General features: G+C 44.6%; 1 protein-coding gene across 16 annotated transcripts in view; it reads left to right on the top strand.

Annotated features, from left to right (window-relative positions):
• The first annotated feature begins 1,400 nt into the window (after window positions 1-1,400).
• Pde4dip (phosphodiesterase 4D interacting protein) overlaps window positions 1,401-26,247 on the top strand; it is a 191,958-nt gene continuing 167,111 nt past the window's right edge. For 7 of the 16 annotated variants that reach the window (XR_004606602.2, XM_034499725.2, XM_034499730.2 and 4 more), the window contains exon 1: window positions 1,787-1,984. Coding sequence is in view for 15 of the 16 variants with exons in the window: in XM_034499725.2 (XP_034355616.2) it covers window positions 1,803-1,984 (182 nt within the window). In the remaining variant the exon portion in view is untranslated. Of the gene's footprint in view, window positions 1,985-24,747; window positions 25,123-26,247 lie in introns of those variants that run through there. The other 9 variants (XM_034499721.2, XM_076933000.1, XM_034499719.2 and 6 more) reach the window with 5 other exon arrangements.

Here is a 26,247-nt window from a genome sequence, read left to right as displayed (position 1 = left end):
GCCATCTCCTACGCTTTTGGTGTCTTATATTTTGTGGGGAAAAAAATGAGTCTGTGGAGATCCAGTTGACATTTGGATACTTGCCTCGTAAAGCTTTACACTTGCATACTTTTTGATTAATTGGATTTGATTTTATATGCTCAGATTGTTCAGACTTGTCTTACTTGTGTTATTTCACAGTCTTTTGTCCTCAAGTCCCTGCTGCCAGGGTCACACTCACACAGTTGCCTCAGCATCCCCTCCTTTCTGAGCCCACCCGAAAGTGCTGAAGGTGAATATGGAAACAAGGCCATGAAACAATTCGATATGCTCTCTCCCTTTCCAAAACAGGGGTGGGGGATACTTAGCCTCCTAGGTAGGTGCTGGGGACAGAACCAGGGCTTTGTACACAGTGTTCAAGTGCTTACTGATGAATTATATCCTGGTCCCATTTCATTTTGTATTGTGACAAGCTAGCCTTGGACTTCTGATCCTCCTGCCTCACTCTCCCTAATAGTTGAGATCACAGGCATAAGCCAGTGTGTCTTGTTTTGTTTTGAGACAGGGTCTCATTATGTAGCTCTGGCTGTCCTGAAACTTGCTTTATAGCCTAGGCTGGCCTGGAATTCACAGAGATCCACTTACCTCTGCCTTCAGGGGTGGGGATTAAAGGTCTGCTCTGCTCCACCACCTCTCTCTCTCTCTCTCTCTCTCTCTCTCTCTCTCTCTCTCTGTCTGTGTGTGTGTGTGTGTGTGTGTGTGTGTGTGTGTGTCTGTGTCTGTGTGTGTGCTCACAGATGTGTGTGTTGTTTTCTTTGTTTTTTAGATAACAACACTCACTTGGGCTAATGGCAGATACTCTTTGTTAAGAGTTCTTAGAAAATGACCATCAGAAAATCCCAACTAGGAAAAATAAATAAATAACAGCTGCTCAGGACAGTGCTCCCTACCTCGAATAACCAAAGAAAAAGCTGAAAGAAAAAAAAGATTCTAGAAGATTGGGCAAAGAAGAGGATAGCCAACAAGCTGGAGCAGTATTCTCAGGAGTCAGTAATAAGGAACAGTTTAAATTATAAAAGGATGGCCAATTTAGGGAAAGAGAGAGACAACCCAGAAAATAGAGGTGTGAGAACAGGAGGAACTTTAAAAATCTCACCACGGGGGGGGGGGGTGATGGGGAAAGGGGATCACATCTGAAATGTAAATAAAATATTCAATAAAAAAACACACCACAGTTTATTTATTCATTTATTTATTATTTATCCTCTCCTTCCTCTCCCTCTCCCTCTCCCTCTCCCTCTCCCCCTCCCCCTCCCCTCCCCCTCCCCCTCTCCCTCTTCCATGTGTGTGCGTAAGGTCAGAGGACAACTTGAGGGTGTCAGACTCTATCATGTGGTTCCCAGGACTGAACACTCTGTCATAGGGTTTAGCAGCAAATGCCTTTACCCTCTGGGCCATCTCGCCAGTCAGAGACCTCTTTTAGCTTAGAAATCGGGGAAGGTGACATTGAAATGCACAGAACGAAAAGGCAGTAGTGAGGTCTAGAAATGACAGGAGTGCCAGGCTGAGGTCACAGATGGAGAACGAAGCAGAGATGCTAGAGGATGCCGGGCAGCTACGTGTGTAGCAGGACCAAAAGCGCCTGGGCGGAGCAGTTGGCAGACAGCCTTGCGGGAGGCCGAACCTGGCCGCATCTCCCGCACAGCCGCAGCATCTGGGCTGGATGCTCTACCACGCGGGGAGGACGCGTCTGGGCAGCCGGTGAAACCGAGGGAAACCAAGCAGAGATCATAGCTAGGGCGCAGTGCCCAGGCCTCGGTCCCATGAAGCGCACGGACAGCGGGTCCATCTGCCACCATGCGCCGCCGCCGTGCTGGGCTCACCACGCACCTCGCCAGTCTCCACGGCAGCCCTCCAGCCGGGAACGGCGACCCCCAGAACGGGCTGGGAGCTGGGCGGTGGCGGCAGAGGAGGAGGAGGCAGCTTCGGCGGCACCCTGGATGAGGTAAGACTTCTGCCGCTGGAGCCGGGGAAGCTGCGGTGCGAGGGTACTAGTGTGCTGTGGTACATGGGTGCTGGTGCACTGTTCGCTGGACAGGGCTGGGGTCGTGGCAGGAGGCTGTCACGAAAGGTTGTCACCCAGTGACAATTACTGGGGAAGGTTTGGCGAGCACGCAAGAGATTGGGGCCCCAGGAGCAAATAGAATCCACAGGACAGGGTTGAGTAGAGCAGGAAGGTGCAGCGCTGATGTACAGGAGAAATGGTGGGAATCCAGGTTTCTATCCTAAGGTCTTGATCTGTACCGGTGTGGGTGAGGCTGGAGGCAACACCTGCTGGGCTGAGCCAAATCAAAGGTGACTCAGGAGCCCGGTCAGTAGGGGGATTCGCTGAGTGCACATCTTTGCCCTTTCATAGTCTCTTCGATTCTTGGATATTTATTTATTTGCTTTAACTGGAAACAGCAGGGAGATTGGTGATGCTTTTCTTCCTCTGCAGCACTGGAGCCTGGCCTGGGCCTGTTGGCTCGAGGCTCTGGGCCAGTTAGTTTCATCTGAACCCAGACCCTTCCTCCACTCTGGCCTAGAAAACACCCGGCAGATTAGGCGCCGTGTTCTTCATTTAGCAACAGCAAGATGAAAATCTGTCATATTAATGTTTCCAAAGGAAGGGACAGATTGTATGGCTGCCATTTTTAAAGTAAGCATGTCTTTGACATAGAATTTTTAGCTCCTCCCTCTGTGCTCTTCCCCCCCCTCCCTCACCCCCCCCCACACACACACACTGTGGGAAGCCAGTATTTATCACTCAAGCCAATGGTGGGTTCAAGTCTTTGCTTTGCCTTTAACAAACTGGACCTTTCTAGGCCTCAGTTTCCTGTGAATGGGATTGGAAAGAGTTATCAGATTAAATAGTTTGACCTCAGAGTGGAAGTGTTGCTGGGTTTGTATTGCACTCTCCAGAGTCTGCTGGATCTGTGAACTAGAAAAGGGAGTCTGCCTATTCAAAGAAACTTAATTGCTTTCATTCATTGTACTACCCCTGTTTGTGCAAGAAAATGTAGTCAAAGATTCAATTATGCAGTAGTTAAAGGGACCTGTTTCTATTAAGAAATGTGTAATAAATTACTGGAAATTAAAGGACAAAGCAAGGAACATTTACATACATATATAGTGAAACTTTAGCCCAAATATAATTATGTTTTAAAAATATGAGTGAACTTTGAACAAAAATAAATCTTCATATTCATGTACACATGCTTCTAACATTTCAAAGCGTCTTGCCTGCTCTCTATATAACAGTTGAAGTTTTTATCTGTAAAGAAACACTCATCATAAAGGATGATCTGTCTCACTGTCATTGACAATAGACACTTTGTAGGGCTAACTAACATATGATTCTCTAAATTACGGCAGTAAGGTGTTGTAATATGGTCTTCTTACATAGCCCAGGCTAGCCTCAGAGACATGCCTCAGACTCTTCAGTTGCCTCAACTGATATGCTAGGCTCTCACCCTGCTATTCAGACATAAGTAATGAGCCTAAAGTCAGCCTGGGACAAAACTATGCCTCAAAAAACAAAACCCTAATGTGGTGGATAGCCCTAGCCTCTTGTTGTCATGGTAATTCCACTCCTGGGAGGGGCCGCTAAGGAGGAGTGAATCTTGTGAACCTTCTGTCCAATCAAATTTGTTAAATAAAGGCTAGAGCCAGTGATTGGGCAGTAGAAGAGGAGTGGGAGGAGCCAGAGGCAGGGGAAGAGGAGAAGAGAGAGAAAAAGAGCCGTTGGAGAGTGGGGGCAGTTGGTGAAAGCAGAGAAGATGAAGAAGACCTTGACCTAGGAAACTGCAAGTTGTTAAGAGCTCTCATAGCCGGGGAATAGTGTAGTTTAATGGTAAATCTGCCCAATCTAGGCATGCAGCATACATTTGTAATTAATTGAGTTGTGTCTTTTCTTCTATGGACTCCCCATGGGCAAGAGATTTACCGCAACACCCTAAATCCAATAAATAAATAAATAAATAAATAAATAAATAAATAGAGATCCTAATTATCCCATCATTGTTTATGTTAACTAAAAAGTAAGTAACTGTAATTTCAAATAAAAATCAATAAAAAGCCAAATCAAAGCTGTGCAGTGGTAGTGGACGCCTTTAATCCTAGCTCTCATCAGGCAGAGGCGGGCAGATCTCTGTGAGTTTAAGGCCAGCCTGGTCTACAGAGTGAGTTCCAAGACAACCAGGGCTGTTACACAGAGATACTCTGCCTCTGAAAAAAAGAAACAAACAAGCAAAACAAAACAAAAGCAAACCAAAATATAACCGTCCTAGGAGCTGGTGCCAACCTTCCCCAGCAGCTGTAAGAGCAGAGGTCTAATGGATGTTACTGTGTCAAAGGTGGGTGGGGAAGTCATGGTTTTCCTGACAGGAAGCCTGGTTCTCAGCTTGTCAATGTCAGAGGCTTCTACCTATGTTTAGTGTGTGCTGTTCACTGAGCAGTGACAGTGATGGCTAGAACTTAACTTGATGCAAGTGACCTCCAGAGCCTTGGCTCTCAACTATGGACATAACATTATAGTATGGGGCAAACGCTAAACCAGATGGATGGATGGAGGAAAAAATTAAAGATGGTCTCTTCCTGGAAAGCTGTCTGGCTGTGCCCCATGTGGCATTACTTTTAAAAAGTGTCAGAATCATCCCTTCAACTTAACTGTTTCTTAGGCTGATGAATCCACATTACCACTACCCAAACCTTTAGTAGCAAATTATTAATTTATAATAAGAATTTTTTATATATGCAGAAATGCAGTTTTTCTTTTGTTAGTTCAGGGAAGTCCCGTGACATACTTGCTACATTTGTTTGTAACATTTGAAGAGCAAGAGCTATTAGTAGATTTTAATTTTGGGGGGAAAATGAGAGTTCAAAGTATCAAGGACACAAAGGAGCTCTTTCTTCCTTGAACAGTAAACGTCCATTGATGATCACTCTCTTCTGTATGCCTTTTTTCTATCTGTATTAGGTAAACAATTTTAACCAGGTAATAGTCTATTTTGGTGGAAACCCTTGAGGCTCTCTTGTATCTACACATTTCTTCTCTGAATCAGTTGGCATTAACTGTAAATATTAAGTTTCAAATGACAAGGTTCGTAGTCTGTATTTCACTCAGTGCTAGAACATATTACCTAAGACTGGATAATTTATAGAGTCCAGAGATTTATTTCCTTGAGCCATGAGACTGGGAATTCCACTGTCAAGGAAGCAGCAGCAGGGGATTGCCTTCTTGCTGTAATTATTTGGGGGGCATGTGGTATTCTGTTGTACAGATTTAGGTAAAGAGCCAAATGCTAACCAGAACGTATCAACCAGATACCAGAGCCATTGGACTGGCAAACCCCTAACAGGAAATAGTTTGAGCCAGTAGTTAGGCATACTCAGTTTATTTATAATTTGTAATGTTTGGGGATATCAAAAGTGATTCTAAGATGGAGTTTATCAAAACCTCTTTAACCTCGTCTTAAAACACTCACTGATCTGTCTTATTCGTTGGGGCTGCCATCCTAGGTTGTTCAGTTTGTAGTACCTGGAAACCAGCATTTCATATGTTGTCAGAGTTTTTAGTAATTTCTGTCAGAGATTAGGGAGAATGGATCCACACCCCATGTTAGTTACTTTTGTAACACTGAAGCAAAATACTTCACAGAAACCACATATGGGAGTTTCTGGCTCATTCAGACTCATTCAGAGGGATGTGGTCCATCACAGTGAGCACTTCAGAACTGTGTGATCCAGTCTGTGAAAGTGGAGGCATGTGTAAGAGCGCCATTTACATGGAAGCAGAGAGTGGCTGGTACCAGGGACTGGGGAGGACCTTCAAAAGGCTACCTGTCTAGTAGCCTACTTCCACTACCAGGCACTACCCTCTAAAGCTAATGGCCTCATAGCCTCCAGACAAGCACTATCAGTTGAGAAACACGGACTCAAACCATAAGCCTGGGGGAGAAGCATTTCAGAATAAGACCACCATACACCCTGTTATTTCACGCTCTTTGAAAGCAGAAGTGCCTGTCTATCCATACTGTAAATTAGTAGTTTTCAGTCTTGTCTATGTGTTAGAAGCATCTGGTAAGGCTTAAGAACTTGACCTAGAGATTCCATTCCTGGCCAGAGCAGGCAGACTCTTTTAGACTGGGGCTCAGCACCAGAGCTCTTTAGAAACACTCTTAGACAGCTGTGCTTCTCAGTCTGGGTGACAGAACCTCTGCATTAGGTAAACTGTTCATTTCTAAACAAGTTTTTAAAGAAAAAAACTGTGATCTCTTGCTCAAGGAACCGAGATCCTACCATTTTTCCCCTCCCCAGCCACTTTGGCACCATGGCAAGTGTTGAAACAGTGTCTGCCCTACTTTTTGTGTGAGTCACAAATATGGGAGATGGGTGTAAATAAGCTGAGTGAAGAGATGGGATCACGGGAAGGCTATTGGAAGAAATTCATGGCAGAGGCGGCAAGGGCCGAGTTCAGGCCATGGTGGTGAGAATGTGGGATTTAAGGATTTCTCAGTTAGGACTGAAGATACTCGTGGAAGAGATGAACAAAGGAAGTAAGAGAGAAGGTAGAAAAAATGCACTTGATCTTCTGACCTGCAGGCTCTGTCAACTGTGGATCAAAGAGACAAAGTCTCTCTACATGGTGTCAAAACAAACTAGACAGACCAGGCTGGCCTCTCAAGTCCTGCCTCTGCCTCTGCCTCTGCCTCTGCCTCCTCTGCCTCTGCCTCTGCCTCCTCTGCCTCTGCCTCTGCCTCTGCCTCTGCCTCTGCCTCTGCCTCTGCCTCTGCCTCTGCCTCTGCCTCTGCCTCTGCCTCTGCCTCTGCCTCTGCCTCTGCCTCTGCCTCTGCCTCTGCCTCTGCCTCTGCCTCTGCCTCTGCCTCTGCCTCTGCCTCTGCCTCTGCCTCTGCCTCTGCCTCTGCCTCTGCCTCCCCAGTGCTGAGAAAAAAGGCATGCATCACAACAAACTCTACCTTCCTTTTCCTTTCTTTCATCCTAGGAAGGACGTGTGTGTGTGTGTGTGTGTGTGTGTGTGTGTGTGTGAGAGAGAGAGAGAGAGAGAGACAGAGACAGAGACAGAGACAGAGACAGAGACAGAGACAGAGACAGAGAGAGATTTCAATGCAAAACAAAGCACCCATAAAGACAATACAAAGAAAATCCGGTTACCTTTCAAATGTATTAGATGGTGTAGGCCAGCTAGCAGTGTGAAGATGTGTTCAGGATGATACGTGTAGTCTATATTCAGATACAAAGCTGTCTTGTAGGTGAGACTTAAGCTCTACAGATTTTGGTGCCCAAAGGAAGTCCAAAGTGAGATTCTGTAAGGATGTCCTGGAACAGACAGCGGAGCTTCTGATCATGTTTGAACAATATCAGCCTGGCCTTCTGGCAGATAATTTGGCTCTTTCAAGCTACTGAAAGCAAACTTAACAGAGACAACGACTGAGTGACTGAGAGACAGAACTCCATTGTTGGAGTATTTATATTAAATGGTGCTTGCTATCTCTGGTTGGTTTTTATTTGCTTGTTTGTTTGTTTGTTTGGTTGGTTTAGTTTTAATTTAGCTCTAGCTGAGGCCCAATTCCTACTTATTAGGGTATGGGGGGTGGAACATAAAAAGAAAGTGATTATTCTAACTCTTAATCAGGGTCTCTATTACTGTGACCAAACACCATGGCCAAAAGCAACTTGGGGGAGGAAGAGTTTATCATGTTTACTCTTCTGTTTGTTTGTTTGTTTGTTTGTTTTACTTATTCGCTTTATATCCCACTCACTGCCCCCTCCTCCTCACCCCCTCATACAACTCTTCCCCCATCCCCCTTCCCTTCGCCTCTGAACTGGTAAGGATTCCCCTGGGTATTCCTCCATCCTGGCACATCACGTCTGTGGGACTAGGCACATCCTCTCCCACTGAGGCCAGACAAGGCAGCCTAGCTAGAAAAACATAACCCACACACAGGCAACAACTTTTGGGATAGCACCCCCCCTTGCAGTTGTTTGGGACCCACATGAAGACCAAGCTGCATATCTGCTACATATGTGTTGGGGGGCACTAGGTCCAGCTTGTGTATGCTCTTTGGTTGGTGGTTCAGTCTCTGAGAGCCCCAAGAGTCCAGGTTAGTTGACTCTGTTGGTCTTCCTATGGAGATCCTATTCCCTTATGGGCCATAATCCTTCCTCCTATTCTTCCATAAGACTCTCCGTGCTCCATCCACTGTTGGCTGCGGGTGTCTGCATCTGTCTGAGGCAGCTGCTGGATGGACACGCCTACTTTTCAATATCATAGTTCATCATTAATGGTAGTCAGGGCAGGAACCTAAAGGCAGGAACTGATGCAGAGGTCACGAGCAGTGCTGCCTACTGGCTTGCTCCTCAAAGCTTGCTCAGCTTGCTTTCTTATAGCACTCCAACCTGCCAGTTCAGGGTGGAGCCACTCACAATGAGTGGGATCCTCCCACATCAATCACTGATAAAGAAAATGTCCCACAGGCCTACCTACAACCCAATTATATAGAGGCATTTTCTCAGTAGAGGTCCCGCCTTTCAGATGGCTCCAGCTTGTGTCAAGCTGACATAAAACTAGCCAGCACAAATGGTGAGGAGCCTTTTTAATATCAGACTACCTTCCTGGAAGGCTGCACATGGTGACCAAATGGTGATGGTGTTTATGGTGGGAGGGGGAGAAACAGACAGGGAAGGTATGTCCAAATGTCACTTCAATCCCCTCAAATCTCTGGTTCTCTGGGTCTTATTTGCGAGAACAGTTTCATAAGTTGATCTGTGCTAGACCTAAAGAGACTCCTGTAACGACTGTATAGTTATCTGTGGCCAACAGCACAGTCAGTCATCACTGTTAGCTCATTTATAATTCGTATTATCAATAATGCTTTAGGCTTTTAAAGAGTTATTTTATGTATGTGAGTTGTGTTTTACACACTCACACACACACACACACACACACACACACACACACACACGCCTATGCCCAAGAAGGTCAAAAGATGACATAGGAGCCCCTGGAGCTGGAGGCCGTGAGGCACAATGTGGGTGCTGAGACAGAGCCTGGGTCCCCCGGAAGCACATCAAGTCCTCTTCACCACGGAGCCATCTCTTCCTTCACCATAAACAGTCCTTTTGAGCACATGCTATATGCCAGGCTCTATGTGTTTTTAAATAAGCATTCAATCCTTATGACCCTGCAAGAATGATATTAATTATTATCCCCAACTGCATTTTAAAAGTTAAGCAGTTTGACAAGGTCACACAGCTGTAAAGTAGCAGACGTCATGCCTAATGAGCAGGTGCTAAATATCTATGTCATGCACGGCAGAGTAATTATTTTCATTTGTCTACGTTTAAAAGCTCTTCCTTTGTGATGCCAGGAAGGCTATATTTCCTTAAAAGAATAACTCTAAACAGAACTATGTGTCAATAAAAATCAACTATAAAGTCCTTTGCTAGAATCAGGCAAAAATGACCTGGTCCCCAACTCAGCACACATTTAAATAGCCCACTTGCTTTAAAATAATAAACTGCATTACAGAGTCTGACCTTGTGAGGACTTATTTTCTAATTCATATGGTAAAACCTATGAAGGTCATCACAGAGAAATGAATGACTGAGGTGATATCAAAAAGCATCAGGGTAACTCCATATTTAGGTTAATAATAATAATAAAAGGGTGAACTGCAAATCTCAAAGGGGAATCTGGGACACTGTTCAAACCACAAAGACATAAAGCAAGTGGTGCCTACTGCTCAGAATAATAGGCACACACATTCGAAGTCTGCCCACTATGTGTCCTCATCCACCCCACATACAATTCCTAACACCAACTGGCAGAAAGCGAGGAGGAATGTTGGCGTGGAGCTGGTACCCTGGTGAACAAGCAGAAACAGCATCCTTTCTCAGCATCTATATTAATTACTTTTCGTGACAAGACACTAGGACCAGGACAGTTTAAAAAAGAAAGTTTAACTGGGCTTATGGTTCCAGAGGGTTAGTCTTTATGATGTTGGAACGAAGACATGGCCACAGATGGCTCAGGCAGCAGTTGAGCGCTCACATCTTGATCTCCAAGCAGGAGGCAGAGTACTCTGGGGGAGGAATGAGTCTTTTGAAACCCAAAGACCACCCCCTGTGTCACACCTTCCCCCCCCAAGGCCACACCCCCTAATCCCTTCTCCTCCAGGGGGGGGTGGGGGGGAAGCACAAATCAAACATATGAGCCTAGGGGGGCCATTATCATTTAAACTACCACAGCATCCATATTGTCTGCAGTATAGTTCACTCTATAACACCTCTGGCTGTATTCATCTACAGTGATATTCTGCAACTAAAACGTATAGCTTTACTGGGGTTTCAATAAGATTGATCTTCTTGAACTTCATGTATTTTCTAACTGAAAATGTTCTTGGTAAACGATTAAAAACACATTCTGGAGAGAACATGCATGAGGGACACTGATTATAAAATGACCATCAGTGATTACTCTTCTACTCACTTGTCCTCACCACTGTGGCAGAGTGAATGAGATCAGTCCCCGTGGTCAGTCCCCATGGGCTCTGGCGTTTGAGCATCTGGTTCCCAGTTAGTGGTGCTGTTTGGGGAGCTTTAGAGGATGTGATCTTGGAGGACGTGTGTTACTGAAGCAAGGTTTTACTTTCTCTGCATCCTGCTTGTAGTTCAAAATGTAAGATCTGAGCTTCCTGCTCCAGCCACTATGCCTCTGCACTGCCTCGTGGCCTCCTGGCCCAAGACCCCCTCTCCAAAACCATAAGCCCCCCCTCCAAACCCCTCTACTTTAAGCTGCCTTGGTCATAGTATTTTAGTATAGCAATAGAAAATCTAGATGTTACTGTGAATTCTTAAATAACTGCTCTGCCTTTTTTGTTCTTCTTTACTGAGGGAGAATAACAGCTTCTTTAGGAATGGGAGTAGCTAATGCATCCACAGCACTGACCTTGGACTGACAGACTCAGCACTGGCCTTGGACTGACAGACACAGCACTGACCTTGGACTGACAGACACAGCACTGACCTTGGACTGACTGACAGAAAGGATGTTTATTACTGATATTAGGTTGCAACTGCTACATAGCAAACCAGCCCAAACCTTGATCGCTAAAAACTATAAACATTTCGTGTCTCACAGTCTCTAAGGCAGTGGTTCTCAATCTGTGGCTTGTGACACATTTGGGGATCAAGCCACAACTTCACAGGAGTTGCATATCAGAAACCATGTATGTTAGATAATTATGTTATTGCTCATATCAGTAGCAAAATTATAAATATGAAGTAGCAACCAAAATAATTCAATGGTTGGAGTCAGCATCGCATGATACTGACTATACTATACTAAAGGGTCACAGCATTAGGAAGGGTGAGAACTACTGCTCTAAGGACAGGGAGTCTGAGCAGCTTGGCTGAGGGCTGGGGAGGGCTTCAGTGTGTGGCTAGTCAAACAGTAGCCCAGGGCTGCAGTCATCTCAGAACTTGATAGAGATTGACAGATTGCCACCTGGGTGTGCAAACATCAGCTCTTGTGATGGGTACAGACTTTAGTCCTTCCAGGTATGACAGACTAAGTTTCTGTGCCCACCATATGTGTATGGTGCATTGTGGTAGCTTGTCTCCCCTCGCAGAATAATTGAAGAGAAAGAAAGCCAGCGTGTTCAAGATGGGAGCCTCTGATCAAAATCAAAATCATAATCATAATCATCATCTTGAAGGGGTATACCTTCACTTCTACTTTGCTCTTTGGAAGTAAGTCATCTATCCATCTCAGACATCAAACACAGATTTGATCAATAGTAATCATCCAGGGCCATTTTAGAGGCTATCTACCCCAGTCTATACCCATTGCTTGAGCTCCTGTGAAGCAGGGGAGCAGCAGGATTCCTTTCCTCCTTGGGAGTGAAGCTAGGATGACTCTAACTCAAAACACAAGTAGGGAGTAGAGCCAGAGCTGGGGCTGGAGACTGCACTGTGCTGTGTGCATCTCTGTAAAGCCATTTATCTGTATCCTCAGAATAGTTAGGCCAGGCACTGTTAATCTCAGCACCGAACAGGCAGAAGCAGGAGTGTCTCTGTGAGTTCGAAGCCAGCCAGGTCTATAAGACCTTGTCTCAAATCAAACCAAACACAAAACTTGAACCAAATAAACAAACAAGAAAAGCCCTCACAGCAAAAACAGAATCACAGCAACCTCCAGTTGCACTTGCTCAGTTCTGCCCCCCAAACAATCCAGGAGCTTCAAGGGCTTTTGTGTGTCTCACCTCCTTCCTGTTTCAGCTGGTCTCAGCACATCTTGTCCCTTCCACCCATCCTCACAGACAGAACTGGCTGTCAGAAAGACCATATAAGATCCTTGAAAATCAGTCTGAGCTGAAGATCTTGACCTTGGTTTCAATCGAATGAGCTCTGAGCTATAAGTACTTCACCCAAAGCAATCTGAGAGTAGAATCTGGCGGAGGGCTGGCCAGGCACGTGGCCAGTGGTCTGCCTCACTAAGCTGAGCTTTGGAACCATGAGTCCAGTGCTCTCCCCAGAGGGTAGATGAGAAATGGTACAGGGACCAGACAGTGGTGCATGCCTCCAATTCTAGAACTTAGGAATGGGGCAGGAGGATTGCCACAAGATCAAGGCTAATTGATCTATATTGCAAGACATCCAGGACTACTAAGTGAGATCCTTCCCCAGATCAATCAATCAGTCAACCAATCAACCAATCAATCAATCAAACAAACAAACAACCCCACAAAGGTAAAAGAATCAAACACAAGACCAAAGAAATGGTGACCCTATGAACCAGACATTAATAAGGATGTAAGAAGGCAGGCCCATGATGCCCTAGCACTAGGAAATAAGCAAAATGCCTATAGAGGTGTGGTAGGTAGCAAAAATCAATACAACAGGTGAGTACAAACACATAGAAAATAGTTAAACGAACTATAGGGAACATTTAGGACTAAATAAAATACACCCACGAGGCTGCAGTGGTAAGATAGATTCTACCAGCAGGGGGCGCATGAAGGTGGCTTTTATTGTCACAGCATCCAAGTTTTGATAGCAAGTTTTAATGAGCAGCTGTTACCAGTGGAGAGAGGCTCCAGGTTGGAAGTGTCCTAAAGCTAGAAGTCACTACAGCCCGCATAAAGCATAAAGGAAACGTGGCTGCTTCCAGTCGTGTGACAGAAGAGTCAATGTACAACAAGATTTGGTTTTGAGTTGAACAGTCAAATACTTGAAATTCAATGGTGTGTGTGTGTGTGTGTGTGTGTGTGTGTGTGTGTGTGTGTGTACATGCATGCATGCACCTGTCATTACTGTAGTACTTGGGAAGATAGAGGCAGAAAGGTTAGGAGTTTGAGTTCTATGAGACGCTGTCTCAGAACACAACAAGTCCAAAACAGAAATAACAAAACAAAAAGGCCACCTTTGAAGTAACTTGATATTTCTTTCCTCTCATCACCTCTACCCCCTTCCCTTTCCTACTGTCTCCCCAAACCGTAGAGATCACAGCAACTTACAACTGAGATTTGAAACCAGAAACAGGTTAGAGAAGCTGGCCCTGACTCATACTTGCTTTCAAAATTATTGTGGGATGAGCCACAGTATGCATGCAGAAAGTCACCAGAAAGCCACCAGAAAGCTTGGGGTGTCCCAGGGGAGCCACCATGCAATACCTTGGAAACTCGAGGGTCTTCTTCAGCATTCCTAGTCTCCTTAATAAAAGAATTTAAGAATGGACTCAAACAAAAGATTGAGGACTATTTGTTAGTGTTTAAAAGGAAAACCTTAGGACAGACAAGATGGAAGTCTTGCAGCTGCCTGGAAGGGAGGAGGAGATCAAGGAAGAGAAGGAAGAAGAGTCATGCTGCTTGATTTAAGGCAGCACAGAGTCAGCCACTGGGCAGCAGGCAGACACAAGGTGAGAGAGAACATAGGAAGAGGTGTAAGGAAGCCCACAGTGTTAGGCAGGGAATTCAAAACAGCCTTGGGTTTTGGCCAGCATCTGAAAGAAAAAGACAGGAGAAAAAAAAGAAATAGTTATACCTTTCTGAGTTGGGACTCAGAACGGTGGGCATACCAAGAGTCAGTTGTCTCTTTCCATCTTTATGTAGGTTCCAGGGATCGAACTCACATTGCTAGGCTTGCATGCAAGTGCCATCATGCACTGGTCTATCTGCCTTCCAGTTGCTTGTTGTTTGTACTTTATGGAATCTAAAGGGGCCATTTGCTGTCTGGTGGTGGACAATACACAGGCCAAGAGCTGTGGCCAACAAGGCCTGAGGATCTTGGCACAAGATAGTACCAAAGGGATGCAGCTAGGACTTTGACATTTATTGATGCAGCTTAGCACGGTGTCCAGGAATGAATAACTAGGGACAAGGGTAGGAGGAAGAAAACACGGTGATCCTCCCAGGATTTATTTCATCACAGATGTGAGCTTGCAGGCATGTGTCGTATGCTGGATAGAAGTCAGTCTTGGGTGTCATTCCTCAGAAGTCCTCACTTTGTTTTTGAGACAGACTCTCTTAGCGAGCTTGGGGATTGAACTCATGTCCTTACCCATGCACAGCAGACGCTGTACCACCTGAACCATCCTCCCAGCCATCCTGAAAATTTTAACATTCGTTTTGTTTCCTAAAATATTGCATTAAGATACCACTTATTGGATTTTGCTTTATGAGCCCTGTAGGAGAATGGAATTAACTTATATCCAGGATAAATGAGTGTTAGAGATTTGTTCCTCTTTTGGCTAGAATTGCCAGAAGCTTGTTACGAAATGCAATAGTATTGGGGCTAACTTGAAATGGGGAAAATGCACGCAGGAAGTGAGTTCTCATTAGAACTTTCTTAATTGTATAAAGCTTCTGGGGTTGCAACTTGATGTTTTTGAACCCCTGCCAGCTGAAAGAAGTGGGCGGAGGGGAAACCCCACTGTTTTAAACTGCCAAGAATCTGGCTTCTAGAGGGAATTTGTCTTTGTTGGGGCTTTGTCTTTGTCTTGGGAGTGACTACTTGATGAGGCCTCTTGATTGTGCAGATGTGAGCCAAGTACCAGTTAGGGGTGGCTACGGGAGAGTTAGATGTCAAGAACTTGGCTTCAGGGACTTCAGATGAGCAAAGATTTCGGTTTAGCAGGGACAAAAGCTGACCTGACAAGAAGGGGCGCAATCACAAATATTTAATAATTTTATTTTATTTATTTATTTTTATTTTTGGTTTTTCAAGACAGGGTTTCTCTGTGTAGCCCTGGCTGTACTGGAACTCACGCTGTAGACCAGGCTGGCCTCGAACTCAGAAATCCGCCTGCCTCTGCCTCCCAAGTGCTGGGATTAAAGGCGTGCGCCACCACCGCCAGGCTATTTAATAATTTTAATTAGTCTTAGGAAATACTGAAATCTTTAGTAGTGAACAATCCACATCATCCTTTCAATGATTCACTTAGATGGCAGCAATGATTGTGTATATGTGTGAGGAGAGAGGAAAAATTGTGGAAAACAGTTAATGAATAATTAATCAAGTAGAAGATTCATAAGATTTCATTGTGCTGTTTTGCAGCTCTTATCAAACATAGAGAAACAATTATGAATGAAAATATGTTTAAAAAACAAAGATAGGTGAGTGTATATGTATGTCTCTCTCTCTCTCTCAATCTCTTTCTCCATCTCTCTCTGTGTCTGTCATTTATCTACCTGTCCTCAGGGGATAAGGTAGTAGATGGGTACATTCAAAGGTAAGGACCATGGATGCACATGGCTATATTGTTCTTAGCAAACTTTTTCATAATTCAAAAATCCAGTCTCAGATTTAAACCAGGTTTTGCCATTCCACTCACTTATTCTCCTTATGACTTGCAAGCCATCCTGGATTGGTTGACATGCTAGTCCTAGAACAACTTGCCACATCCTGGAAAATGACATGGGTTTTAGTGATGGTGGATTGTCAAGAATGCTTGGAAGCTTCTTAGGAATTTATGTTGGTATTGTTTCTGTTTCCAGAAATGTATTTATTGACCATAATATCAGGCTTCACAATTTTTAAGGCTTATTAAGTATGCTTGACGTAAGGAGGATGACAGAAAATCCATACAGGTCTTACTGTTCCAAAGCCCCTCTGAGAAATTTACATACCGCATTTACTGCACGCTTTCCCCTCCCCCAACATCAGATGCACATTCACAGTGGTGTTGAAAGGCTGGGATGGGGGTTGTGAGAGTAAATTACCACCAGCTGTCTGAAGCCTGGCTCATAATTTCCTTCTTTGAGGTTTTTGTTACAACTGACAGATAAGGCTGGCCAACGAAGGGGGTGGTTCTGAACACACACACACAGAGAAACACACACACACACTCCTGAAATACAGGGAGAAGGAAGTTAGGGAACCTGTTTATTCAATTTCAGAACTTGGGTCTTATGATAAGGCAGGAAGCTGATAAATGGAAATTTGGGGTCACTGGCCTATGCCTAGGGAACAGTTTGTAGCAGAACTGAAATTAATTCAGAAGTGCTGCTTTAGAGTCAAGGAATCCTGGGTGGTATACAGATATTAATTTAAAAACAATGGTGATATATTGGCTTTTTGAAACACAGCAGACAATGAATTAAATGCTAGTCAGGGATGATCCTGTCTTGCTCTTGCAGTGGCCTGTCAACTATCTACTGTCATTAACCTTAGTTTAGAAAATATAATGACTCATTAAATAGCTTGACCAAAAACCTGCAGGGCTGGACTATAGAGCCACCAATCCTAGCTGGTGTTGAAAGGTCTGGGACTCCCCAGAAAGGGGGTCCACTTAAGTCACAGGATAGCACGCACCCAAAGGACACACGAGAGACCGTCTTGCTGTAAAGCACATGAGGTGGTTTATTAAATCAGAGCTCTGGGACAGCCCATATCCCCATATCTCACATAGGGGATAGAGGGACTGACCTCGTGGCTCAGGGGCATAGCGCTTATATATGGGCGGGGTAGGGAAAAAGCGAACTTTCGAGCGGGTGCACGGGATTGGTTGTTTTACCTTTTTTGAACACTAGTAGGCCATACCATGGGGCAGGGTGTAGTTCTTCCCTTGGCCAGTCAGTTTCTGGGATGTTCTTAACAGGCCTTTGTCCTGTAACTCCCCCTCCTCTGTAACTAATTAGATGAACCCAAACCTGCTGGCAAGTGCTTTTCTGCCCAAGGTCTAAGGCGAAAAATTTACACATATTTCATAAGATGGCCTTTATAATTTTTCACTCTACAGTGTGTGACACTGGCCTTGCCGCCTTGTCCTTCCCCGGGTGTGACACCCTCTGTAGTCACCCAGGAGAGGATGGGGACACTTTTCCTTCTATGAGTGAAAGCAAACTTTGTTTAACCATACTTTCTTTTTAAATTAAAAAAAATTTAGTTGATGACTGTGCCAACTTCTGGGATAAAATGTACTGTTCTGATATATGCAGACATTGTGGATCGATTAAAACAAGCTGGCAATTTTTGAATAAAAGTTTGAATTTTCAATTTCTGATAAGAGTTTTTTAAGTTATATTTATCCTTGGTGCCTACACAGGGCCTATCTTCTTTATAAAAGATTTTCGAAGTCAAATTTGATTAAGGGCTCTCCTTCTATTCTTTGTGTTTATTTTAGCTATCCGTACAGTCAGGTCTGTTGAATGACGGAAGGAGTGTATGTGTGCCTCTTTGTACATCAGCTTTCAATCACACACCCAGTGTGTAGCACAAGTTCTGCTTTGGCTGAATTGAATAAACGTAGGTAACTAAATTTGTTCTTGAATTGTATTAGGAATAACTCAGTCCCATTAGCATTAGCTACTTCTGAACTGCCTCTTCTTCAATTAAGACAAATGTCCCTTTCAAAGGCCCCACTCTTTTTAATCCCCAAGGTTGTTTTTCATTTTCTTAACTGCTCCTGGCCTGGAGCTCTGTTCTGGGACACAGCTGTCCCTTCACCTGCTGTGCAGTTTTTGGAGCACACACCCTCCGCCCCAGGGCCCCCCACCCCTCCAGCTCCGGAAGGCCAGCCTTCCCATCCCTTCAGAGCCAATCACCTCTCTCCATGCAGGTACACCAGTCCAGATCACGATCCAGATCATGAGATCCTCCCTGGGGCTAAAACTTATCGCAGCCTTGAGCTGGTAAGATCCAGTAGAAGAGATTTTTTTTTACCATGTGAAAGTTCATGTAGACTTGGCTCTCTGTGTCTGCCGCCTTCACCATCACAGATTCAACTGGCTTCATCAGAATGGTGAGGGTTAAAACTCTCTATGGAATAAGCACAGACTTTTATTTATTTAATTTTTTAAATGTGTATGGGGTGTTTTACCTGTGTGTGCCTGTGCCTTGAGTATCCAGTGTCACAGAGCCCAGCAGATACGCCGCCCGTACAGAGTTACAGAGCACGGTGAGCTGCCATGTGGGTGCTGGAACTCAAACCTGGTTCTCTGTAAGAGCAGCCACCTTTCCAGCCCCCTTGGGAGACATTCTAGATCCAAACTATAACATCGATGTTGTACACATATACTGTGCAAATAGTTGGTGTATATGGTGCATATTGTGTAGTTGTTTATATTGTGTATATTGTGTAGTTCATGCAGATACCATTCCATAAGGAGCTGAAAGGGTGTCATATGAATTAACTTATAATTAATATGTGCATAATATCTATCTATCTATCTATCTATCTATCTATCTATCTATCTATCTATCTTATAATTATTCCCACAGGACAAAAGCCAAACCCTCTTTCTTTTCAGAACTACTCTTTTTTTACTTCATTGGTTTGCCTCTACATCTGATGAGGGGAAAATGGACCCATCAGGTTTTTAGGAACTTCTTTGTTCGGTGGAGAGGCCCACCCTAAAGATTCCCACAGGCTGCTTGTTTAAACATATGAGGCTCTCCCCTGAAAATTTTTGGAGGCCTTCTCCATGGCTCTAACAATCACATCTTAGGTTTGTTTGTTTTTTTTTTTTTCTTTTTTTTCTTTTTTTTTTTTTTTTTTGTCTTGCAGCCACTTCTTAGTTGGAAAGCTTTAACTGTCTGAAAAGATAAGAAACAGTTTGATTTTTAGATCTAACAAGTTTGGGTCTTCACATTGCCTTTACAGCCTGTTAAAAAACAGAACGGCTTGAGCCAGGCCTATCGGCACAGACTTATACATAGGAAGTTCGAAGCCATTAAGGTATACCTGTCGCCAAAAACAAGACAAGAAACAAAACTTGAACGGCTCTTTTAAAAATGCTAATCTTTTTGTCCATATTTTTAAAAATCATAATGTGGCTTTTAAAGGTCTGTTAGTGGGAGGTTGAAGAAGAAGCCTGTTAGCGTTTTTTTTGAAATTTTGCCTGAGCATCTATCTACACCACATGTTCTGTTTTCTACATTACCAAAGGTGGAAGTTCACGTGCTCTTTCTGCTGTTACAGTCTCTGCCCCAGTATCCTCTTTGAAGGCATGAGTTGGCCAAAGTAATACAGGTTATTTCCCCCAGTCCCATGTAACAGTTTCTGCAGTGTCTTCCCAGCTTTCCATCAGGCTCCTCAAGGTCCTTCCCCAGAGACCTGCTGGCACCTGCCACATCTGTATGGCACCTGCCACATCTGTATGGCACCTGCCACATCTGTATGGCGCCTGCCACATCTGTATACTACAGTCACTGCCCAGTTACAACACCTCAATTCCAGGTATAAAGTTTAGTTCCAACTGTTATTGTTGTTTAGAAAACTATTCTCCAATTTACAGACTTCACACAGCATTTTCTTATATCGTGGTTTAGGGGGTCAATATTCTAGTGTGGTTCAGCGAGATAGGTGGACCCCCTGTGGTAGCAGAGGATTGTTTGAGTTTTGTTCAGTTGATAGCAGTGCAATGGGAGCTGCTGTTCTGCTCTGCGAAGCCTCTGTTCTGCTCACAGTCTCAGGGCCTTGCTACATTGTTTATCTAGCACCCTGGTTTGATTTCTTACTACAGGCTTCTTATTGACCCAAGTTATATATCTTAACAGGTTTCTACTAGTCAAGTAAGTTCCTGAAGCTAATATTGATGTGTTTATAAAAAGATAAAGAGATATGGGATATGTTCTATGGGTGTGTGTGTGTGGTAAGGTGTGGGGGAAGGGTTGTCTCAGTGGGCCCATGCCGAGAGGCATCCTTCCCGCTGAGGGACCAGCCACACAATGGTATAGTATAGAATTAAGTTTATTCAGGGAATGGGGCGGGGAGTTAAGAGGGTAGTAGAGGCAGAGAGAGAGAGAGAGAGAGAGAGAGAGAGAGAGAGAGAGAGAGGAGAAGAGAAGAGAAAGAGAGAAGAGAAGAGAAGAGAAGAGAAGAGAAGAGAAGAGAAGAGAAGAGAAGAGAAGAGAAGAGAAGTAGAGGCTGGCCATAACCACGTGGAGAGAGGGAGAAGGGAAGGGGGAAGGGGCAAGGGGAGAGAGGAATCAAGAGAGCAAGAGTTCGAAGAGAGCAAGAGAGGGCAGAGGGGGCAAGCAGCCCCTTTTATAGTGGGCCAGGCCTACCTGGCTGTTGCCAGGTAACTGTAGGGAGGAGCATACCTGGCTGTTGCCAGAAACTGTGGGGGTGGAGTTTAGACAGAATGCTAACAAATATAGGTTAAAGAGTGAAATATTATAGTCTACCCCTGAATGGGAAAAAGAGATAAGAAACTGTGGTTGATTTACTCTATCCAGAAAGGATATTTATTTTAACTCAAAGTTAGGGCATGGACATGGCACTACGAGGGATCAGGAAGATACCTGTTGACTAAACGAGTCAGTGGAATGAACCACAATGATCAATGAAGTGACAGGGACTTAGGTATATTGTTCTCCTATCTAAGTGTGCAGAGAACATTAGATGTCAAAATCAGGATGTGTAACACATAATGGGCAGCTGTGACACTATGGAACTAAACTGAGTAGTCTCAGATCTCAGCTATGAACTTTGTGATTAGGCAGTATGCTCTATCTCCCCATGCCCCACAGTAATGGTTATAAAATAGAGATAACTAGAGCCTACCTATAAAACTATTGTATCCATAAGAGAAACTAGTTTAGAAGAAAGTCTGATCTAATATACTAGACATAGATATTTTATTATTACACTTAAACCACACAGACAACGACTTCAAAATCATTAGTACTGTTCACACAAGGAGAAGAAAGGCAGGGTTTTTAAAAAAAAAATTGAATAGGAGGAGCCACTGGGTGCTTGGAAATGATTGGACAGACTTACAATCAATTCAATTGGCTGACCAACCAAAAGTTAAGCTTTGTACTTGGGGAAGGACAGCACACCTGTTTGAACTGATCACCACCATCTCAGTTTACCTCTGTTCTAAATCAAAAAACTTGAAGCAACTTTATAATAAGGACCATATGTGATACTGATAAAATAATCTCAGTCTCACAGTAGGAGTGGCATCAAGTATCAGAATAGGCCAGGCTGCGCTGCGGAAGCAAGTCACAAAATTTCAGTAACTTACATACTTATCTTTTAGATTAAAATTATTTTTTAAAAATTTACTGAAAACACTTTAGACTTATTTATTTTATTACTTTGTATGCACGAGTTATTGGCCCTTATGTATGTCTGTGCAGCAAATGTACACCTGGAGGCCAAAAGAGGGTGTTTAGATACCCTGGGACTAGAGTTACTGGTTGTTGAGTGTTACCATGTGGGTGCTGGGAATTGAACTTGGGTCATCTGCAAGAGGAACAAGTACTCTTAACCCAGAGTCCACTCTAGCCCCTCAGCAACATAGTTTTTGTCATGTATTTTTTATCTTAGCTCAATTTAGGTAAACAGAGAGGCTCCAATCATTACCGTCCCTTATGTCCCGCTATGGAACAAAGGCCATATCCTGACATGGTGAGAAAGACAGAAGGATAAAAAGAGACAGGGCACTTTCTTCAGCCTCTTTTTATAAGAACACCAATCTCATTCTTGAGAGTAAAATACCCACGACCTCATTATTCCCTGAAGACCTTATTCCTTAAGCCCATTATTTAGATTCCAATATATGCATTTTAGAGGGCTTCATACATTCAAAGCAGAGTATAAAGAGAAAAAGAAGACAGGCAGAAAAATGTTCACAAAAATATCATTTGACAGTAATATTAGAAATGTCATAACTATGCAACAAAATCATATTATTAACTAGGCTGCTGCTCTATTGAAACATATATCAAAGCATTGCATAATCATTGAAGTTTAACTTTGGACACTATCTGAAAACACGAACAAATACATAGCAGGTGGAAGGTGGGAGACTAAGCATGCAGGTCTAAGCCGCAATTCTAGCTTTGTAAATATGTTCCAACCATGACTAACAGGAACCTGGAGAAACATAAGCATTTGTGCTGCATTTGCTCTGTTTAGAAAAGTATTTTTCTTTTGAAATTTAAGAAGAAATTGTTTTTAACCATACATATAAAAGTTTTTAGACATTAATTTCTTCCATCACAAGTACACCCATTCTGTAATTGAGCCTGTGTTCTCATTAAAAAGTCCTTTTTAGGGCTAGAGAGATGGCTCAGTGGTTAAGAGCACTGGCTGCTCTTCTAGAGGTCCTGAGTTCAAATCCCAGCAACCACATGGTGGCTCACAACCATCTACAATGAGATCTAATACCCTGTTCTGTCATGTAGGCATACATACAGATAGAGCACTTACATGCATATATGCATGCATGCATGCATGCATACACACACACACATACATACATACATACATACATACATACATACATACGTAACTAAGTAAATACTTAGCCAGGCATATTGGTTTGTGCTTTTAATCCCAGCACTCAGAAGGCAGAGGTAGGAGGATGCAGAGGTAAATGAATCTCTGTGAGTTCAAGGCCAGTCTGGTCTACAGAGTGAGTTCCAGGTCTGCCAGAGCTCTGTTTCACAGAGAAATCCTGCCTTGAAAAACCAACCAAATAAGTAAGTAAGTAAGTAAGTAAGTAAGTAAGTAAATACGTCCAATTTTTAAAAGACAAGGAAGAGATTCCATAAGCTTTAAACACCAATTATTATTAGACTTTAAGAATTATTTTATTTTCTACATAGTTTTCTGCAATTTCTAAATGGCCTTCAGTAAGTATAAACTTTTGAACAAGAGGTTTTTGTTTGTTTGTTTGTTTGTTTTTTTAAAGCCTGTTTTTCAGCCGTGCTTCTGGGAGGCCACGGGTCACCTCATATCTCTCCTGAAGCACTTCTGACTGTAGACAGAATCTCTCTCCACAACTCAACAGCCCATAATTTGATTTCAGACACAACTAAATATAGCATCAACTTTGGTATGAGGGATGGAAACCCGAGCTCCCTGTCCCTCCCCCAAAGCAACAGTGGATTCTTTTCAAGACAGGTGGCTTGTGGGTCTTGCCCAGTGTCAAATTGGACCTTAGTTTTGTCCTTTCCTGGGAATATTTTAATCTCAAGAGTGATTTTAGCTACAAACTAAGCACTGGTCTTGGGAGATTCTAAACTAGGTCATTTTCAAATGACTCCTCTAAACCTCAGTGTTTGTTATGCTGTCCTCCTCTCCCGGGTTTCCTATTGAAGATCAGAACTAATCCAAGAAACTGAGGTAGTTGACAAGTTCCTGCAGCTGGACAGGTTCTTTGCTGTTCCACCAGCATTCAGGCGTGCCTGGTCTCTTCTGGAGTCTAACTGCAAGGCTGCTGGAGAGAATGGATTCCTTCTGAAGAAACCTTGTTGGTCTATCTTTGGAAATTTGGAGACCCATAGCTCTGGACCATGCCAATGGCTTTATCAGAGTCCGGGCTGAGTCGAGTCTTCTTATTTTCAAATATGCCGTCTTCAAACAAATCTAACTGAATTGTCATCGCTAAATATAAGCACTTGTAATATATAGCTTTTTTAAAAAAATTAAAAGGCCAGCGGTAAAGCTAATAACAGTGATCACGTGACTTAATAAAAAGGTTTACTTCAGAGCTAAAAGGGAGCTCCAGGAGGTGAGCCCTCTAATTACAGCATGTCTGTCTTGTTTAAACACTGTACATAAGTAGATGAACAGGGTCTGGGCAGCCCCCTCCTTGGAAGGAAAGGCTTTCTGCGTGCTCTCAGAACAGCCACGGTTGGAGAGTCCACGTCCTGGGCGCCACTTGTAGGTCTCTTAAGGCATTTGGAGCATTCTAGGATGTTCAGGAACCCTCTGCCTTCTAGCAGCTTCTGGTAGAGCCCAGTTGCTGTGGAAACTACAAGGGAAAGAAGCTAAACCAGGGGTTGATTGAGATGGAGCCAGCGAATAAGGCTACAAGGTTTGGTTAAGAAGGCTTCATCCTGATGAAGTTTGTGTTCATGGATTAATGGTGAAACTAACAGGTCTCATCTCTCAGAGAATCACCTTGTGCCCTATGACACCCTAGGAAGTACAACCTACATTCAGGTTTGCATCGTTCTCAGATTCCATCTCTGCCACTGAGGTTACCTGTGGGTGGGTGATGCAGGCGTACGGGAGGACCACTTCTCCAAGATGCTCTCCTGTAGTTGGTTGCTTTCATCCAAATTTCCTCACTGGGATCAGCGAGGGACTTGAGAGTCTGACAAGGGTCATCGATGGCCACCTCCAGGGCATCAGTCTTCCTGGCCTTCTAGGGAGGCTGTGGAGGCCGGAGGGTGTGTACCGCGGCGTGTCACCTGGGCGGGTCCCGGGCTGCACGGAGCCCCGCCTCCGCTCACTCGCGGTTGACAGCTCAGCTGGTGAGGATCAGCTCGTGCCAGCCAGTCGCGTCTCAGCCTGGGAGCGTTTGCGCCCGCGGCCTGGGCTCGGCGGCAGCGGCGTCCAGCCACCTCCCGAGAACAGTCCCTGCCTTGTACCCAGAGCACCGTTAGCTGAGGGTGCGGCTGAGGCCGATCGGCTCGCTCTCTTCAAAAAGCAGAGAGCGACCTTGTTCCTTCACCCGGCACCCGCGCCAAGAGGAGCTGGGGAGGAGGAAGAGACTCCGGCTTTTTGCGCTGGAGACTCCTGGGCAAGGCTTGGCATCTTCCCGGGCTGCGGCCACCCCGGGGTGACCGGCACCCCGAGAGCGAGGAGCGTGCCTGGATCATGGAGCAGACCTGGGCCAGGTAGGGAGCGGCTTCTCCCTTGCCGCCTATGGACTTGGGGTCCCAGCCCTATTCCCTCCCCTGGTCGCCCCTCACCACTAGAGGCCTCTGATCTCTTCTTCCCTTTTCTGTCCTGTCGCCTTCCTGGTTCCCAGCCCACCTCTCTCAGACTCCGGAATGCGCTCTGCTCTTAAGCTTGCTCCCAGCTCAGTGACTCTCCTTTTCACCTACCCCTGACGTCAAAACCGCCCCGGGGTTGCCTGGAAGTTTTTCCTGTAGCCGGGTGTCCGCCTGTCTTTTCCTGATTTGTGAGCTTCTTTTTCAAGAGGCTGGAGAGACTCCGATAGTTCCCCCCCCGCCCCCCCCCCCCGCCCCAAGGGGATACCTTTAGTTTCTGATACTTTTAGTGTGTCTGGTTCATTCTCATGCTGCCACGTTTTCCACCTCAACCTCACACTGCCCTAGTCACACGGCAGCAACCCACAGAGGCCAGTAACGCTCAGCTCCTTGAGCCTTGGGTCTGATCTCACTGTGAAAAGCGAAGGAAAGGGCTCTGGGCACGCTCCACTGCCCAGGTCGAGGCCAGGGCGGGTCTGGGGTAGATCGGGTTGTGGAGGTGATGGCAGAATTCTGTCTCCTTCGCCCTCCATTACACCATTCCCTAAATATTCTTTAAAACGGAGCTCCTTCACAGATTGGCAAGGATTAGAGACCCTGTGTTGAGACAAAGATCTCTCTCTCTCTCTCTCTCTCTCTCTCTCTCTCTCTCTCTCTCTCTCTCTCTCTTTCTCCCCCCCCCCCACCCTGGAGAGTCTCTGGGTGTGAGAAAACTGTATCCCAGATAGATGCTCTTCACCCCCAGAATTTAGCTTTGGGGAACAGAGTGTGGACAAGTGACTGTTCTGACCCTGAGATAGTGTGAAGACTACGAACACAGAAAGTAAATTGGGGTTCTTCAATAATTATGCAAAATATGGGAGTTTGCCGTTGATTGTGAAGCTCAACAAAGTGAACAGTTCACTGTGAATTTTGAAGAAAGGACAAATTGCACACAGGGTGCATTGCTGGAGGAAGTGGACTTTGTCCATGTGAAGGGTCAATCTTCCTATTTAGTCTTTTCTCCTAGAGAACTGTGCTCTGTTTGGG

This window comes from Arvicanthis niloticus, chromosome 4 (genome assembly GCF_011762505.2).
Source record: "Arvicanthis niloticus isolate mArvNil1 chromosome 4, mArvNil1.pat.X, whole genome shotgun sequence".
Lineage (NCBI taxonomy): Eukaryota > Metazoa > Chordata > Mammalia > Rodentia > Muridae > Arvicanthis > Arvicanthis niloticus.
The sequence above is the reverse complement of the archived record's forward strand: the minus strand, read 5'-3'. Positions and strand labels throughout refer to the sequence as shown.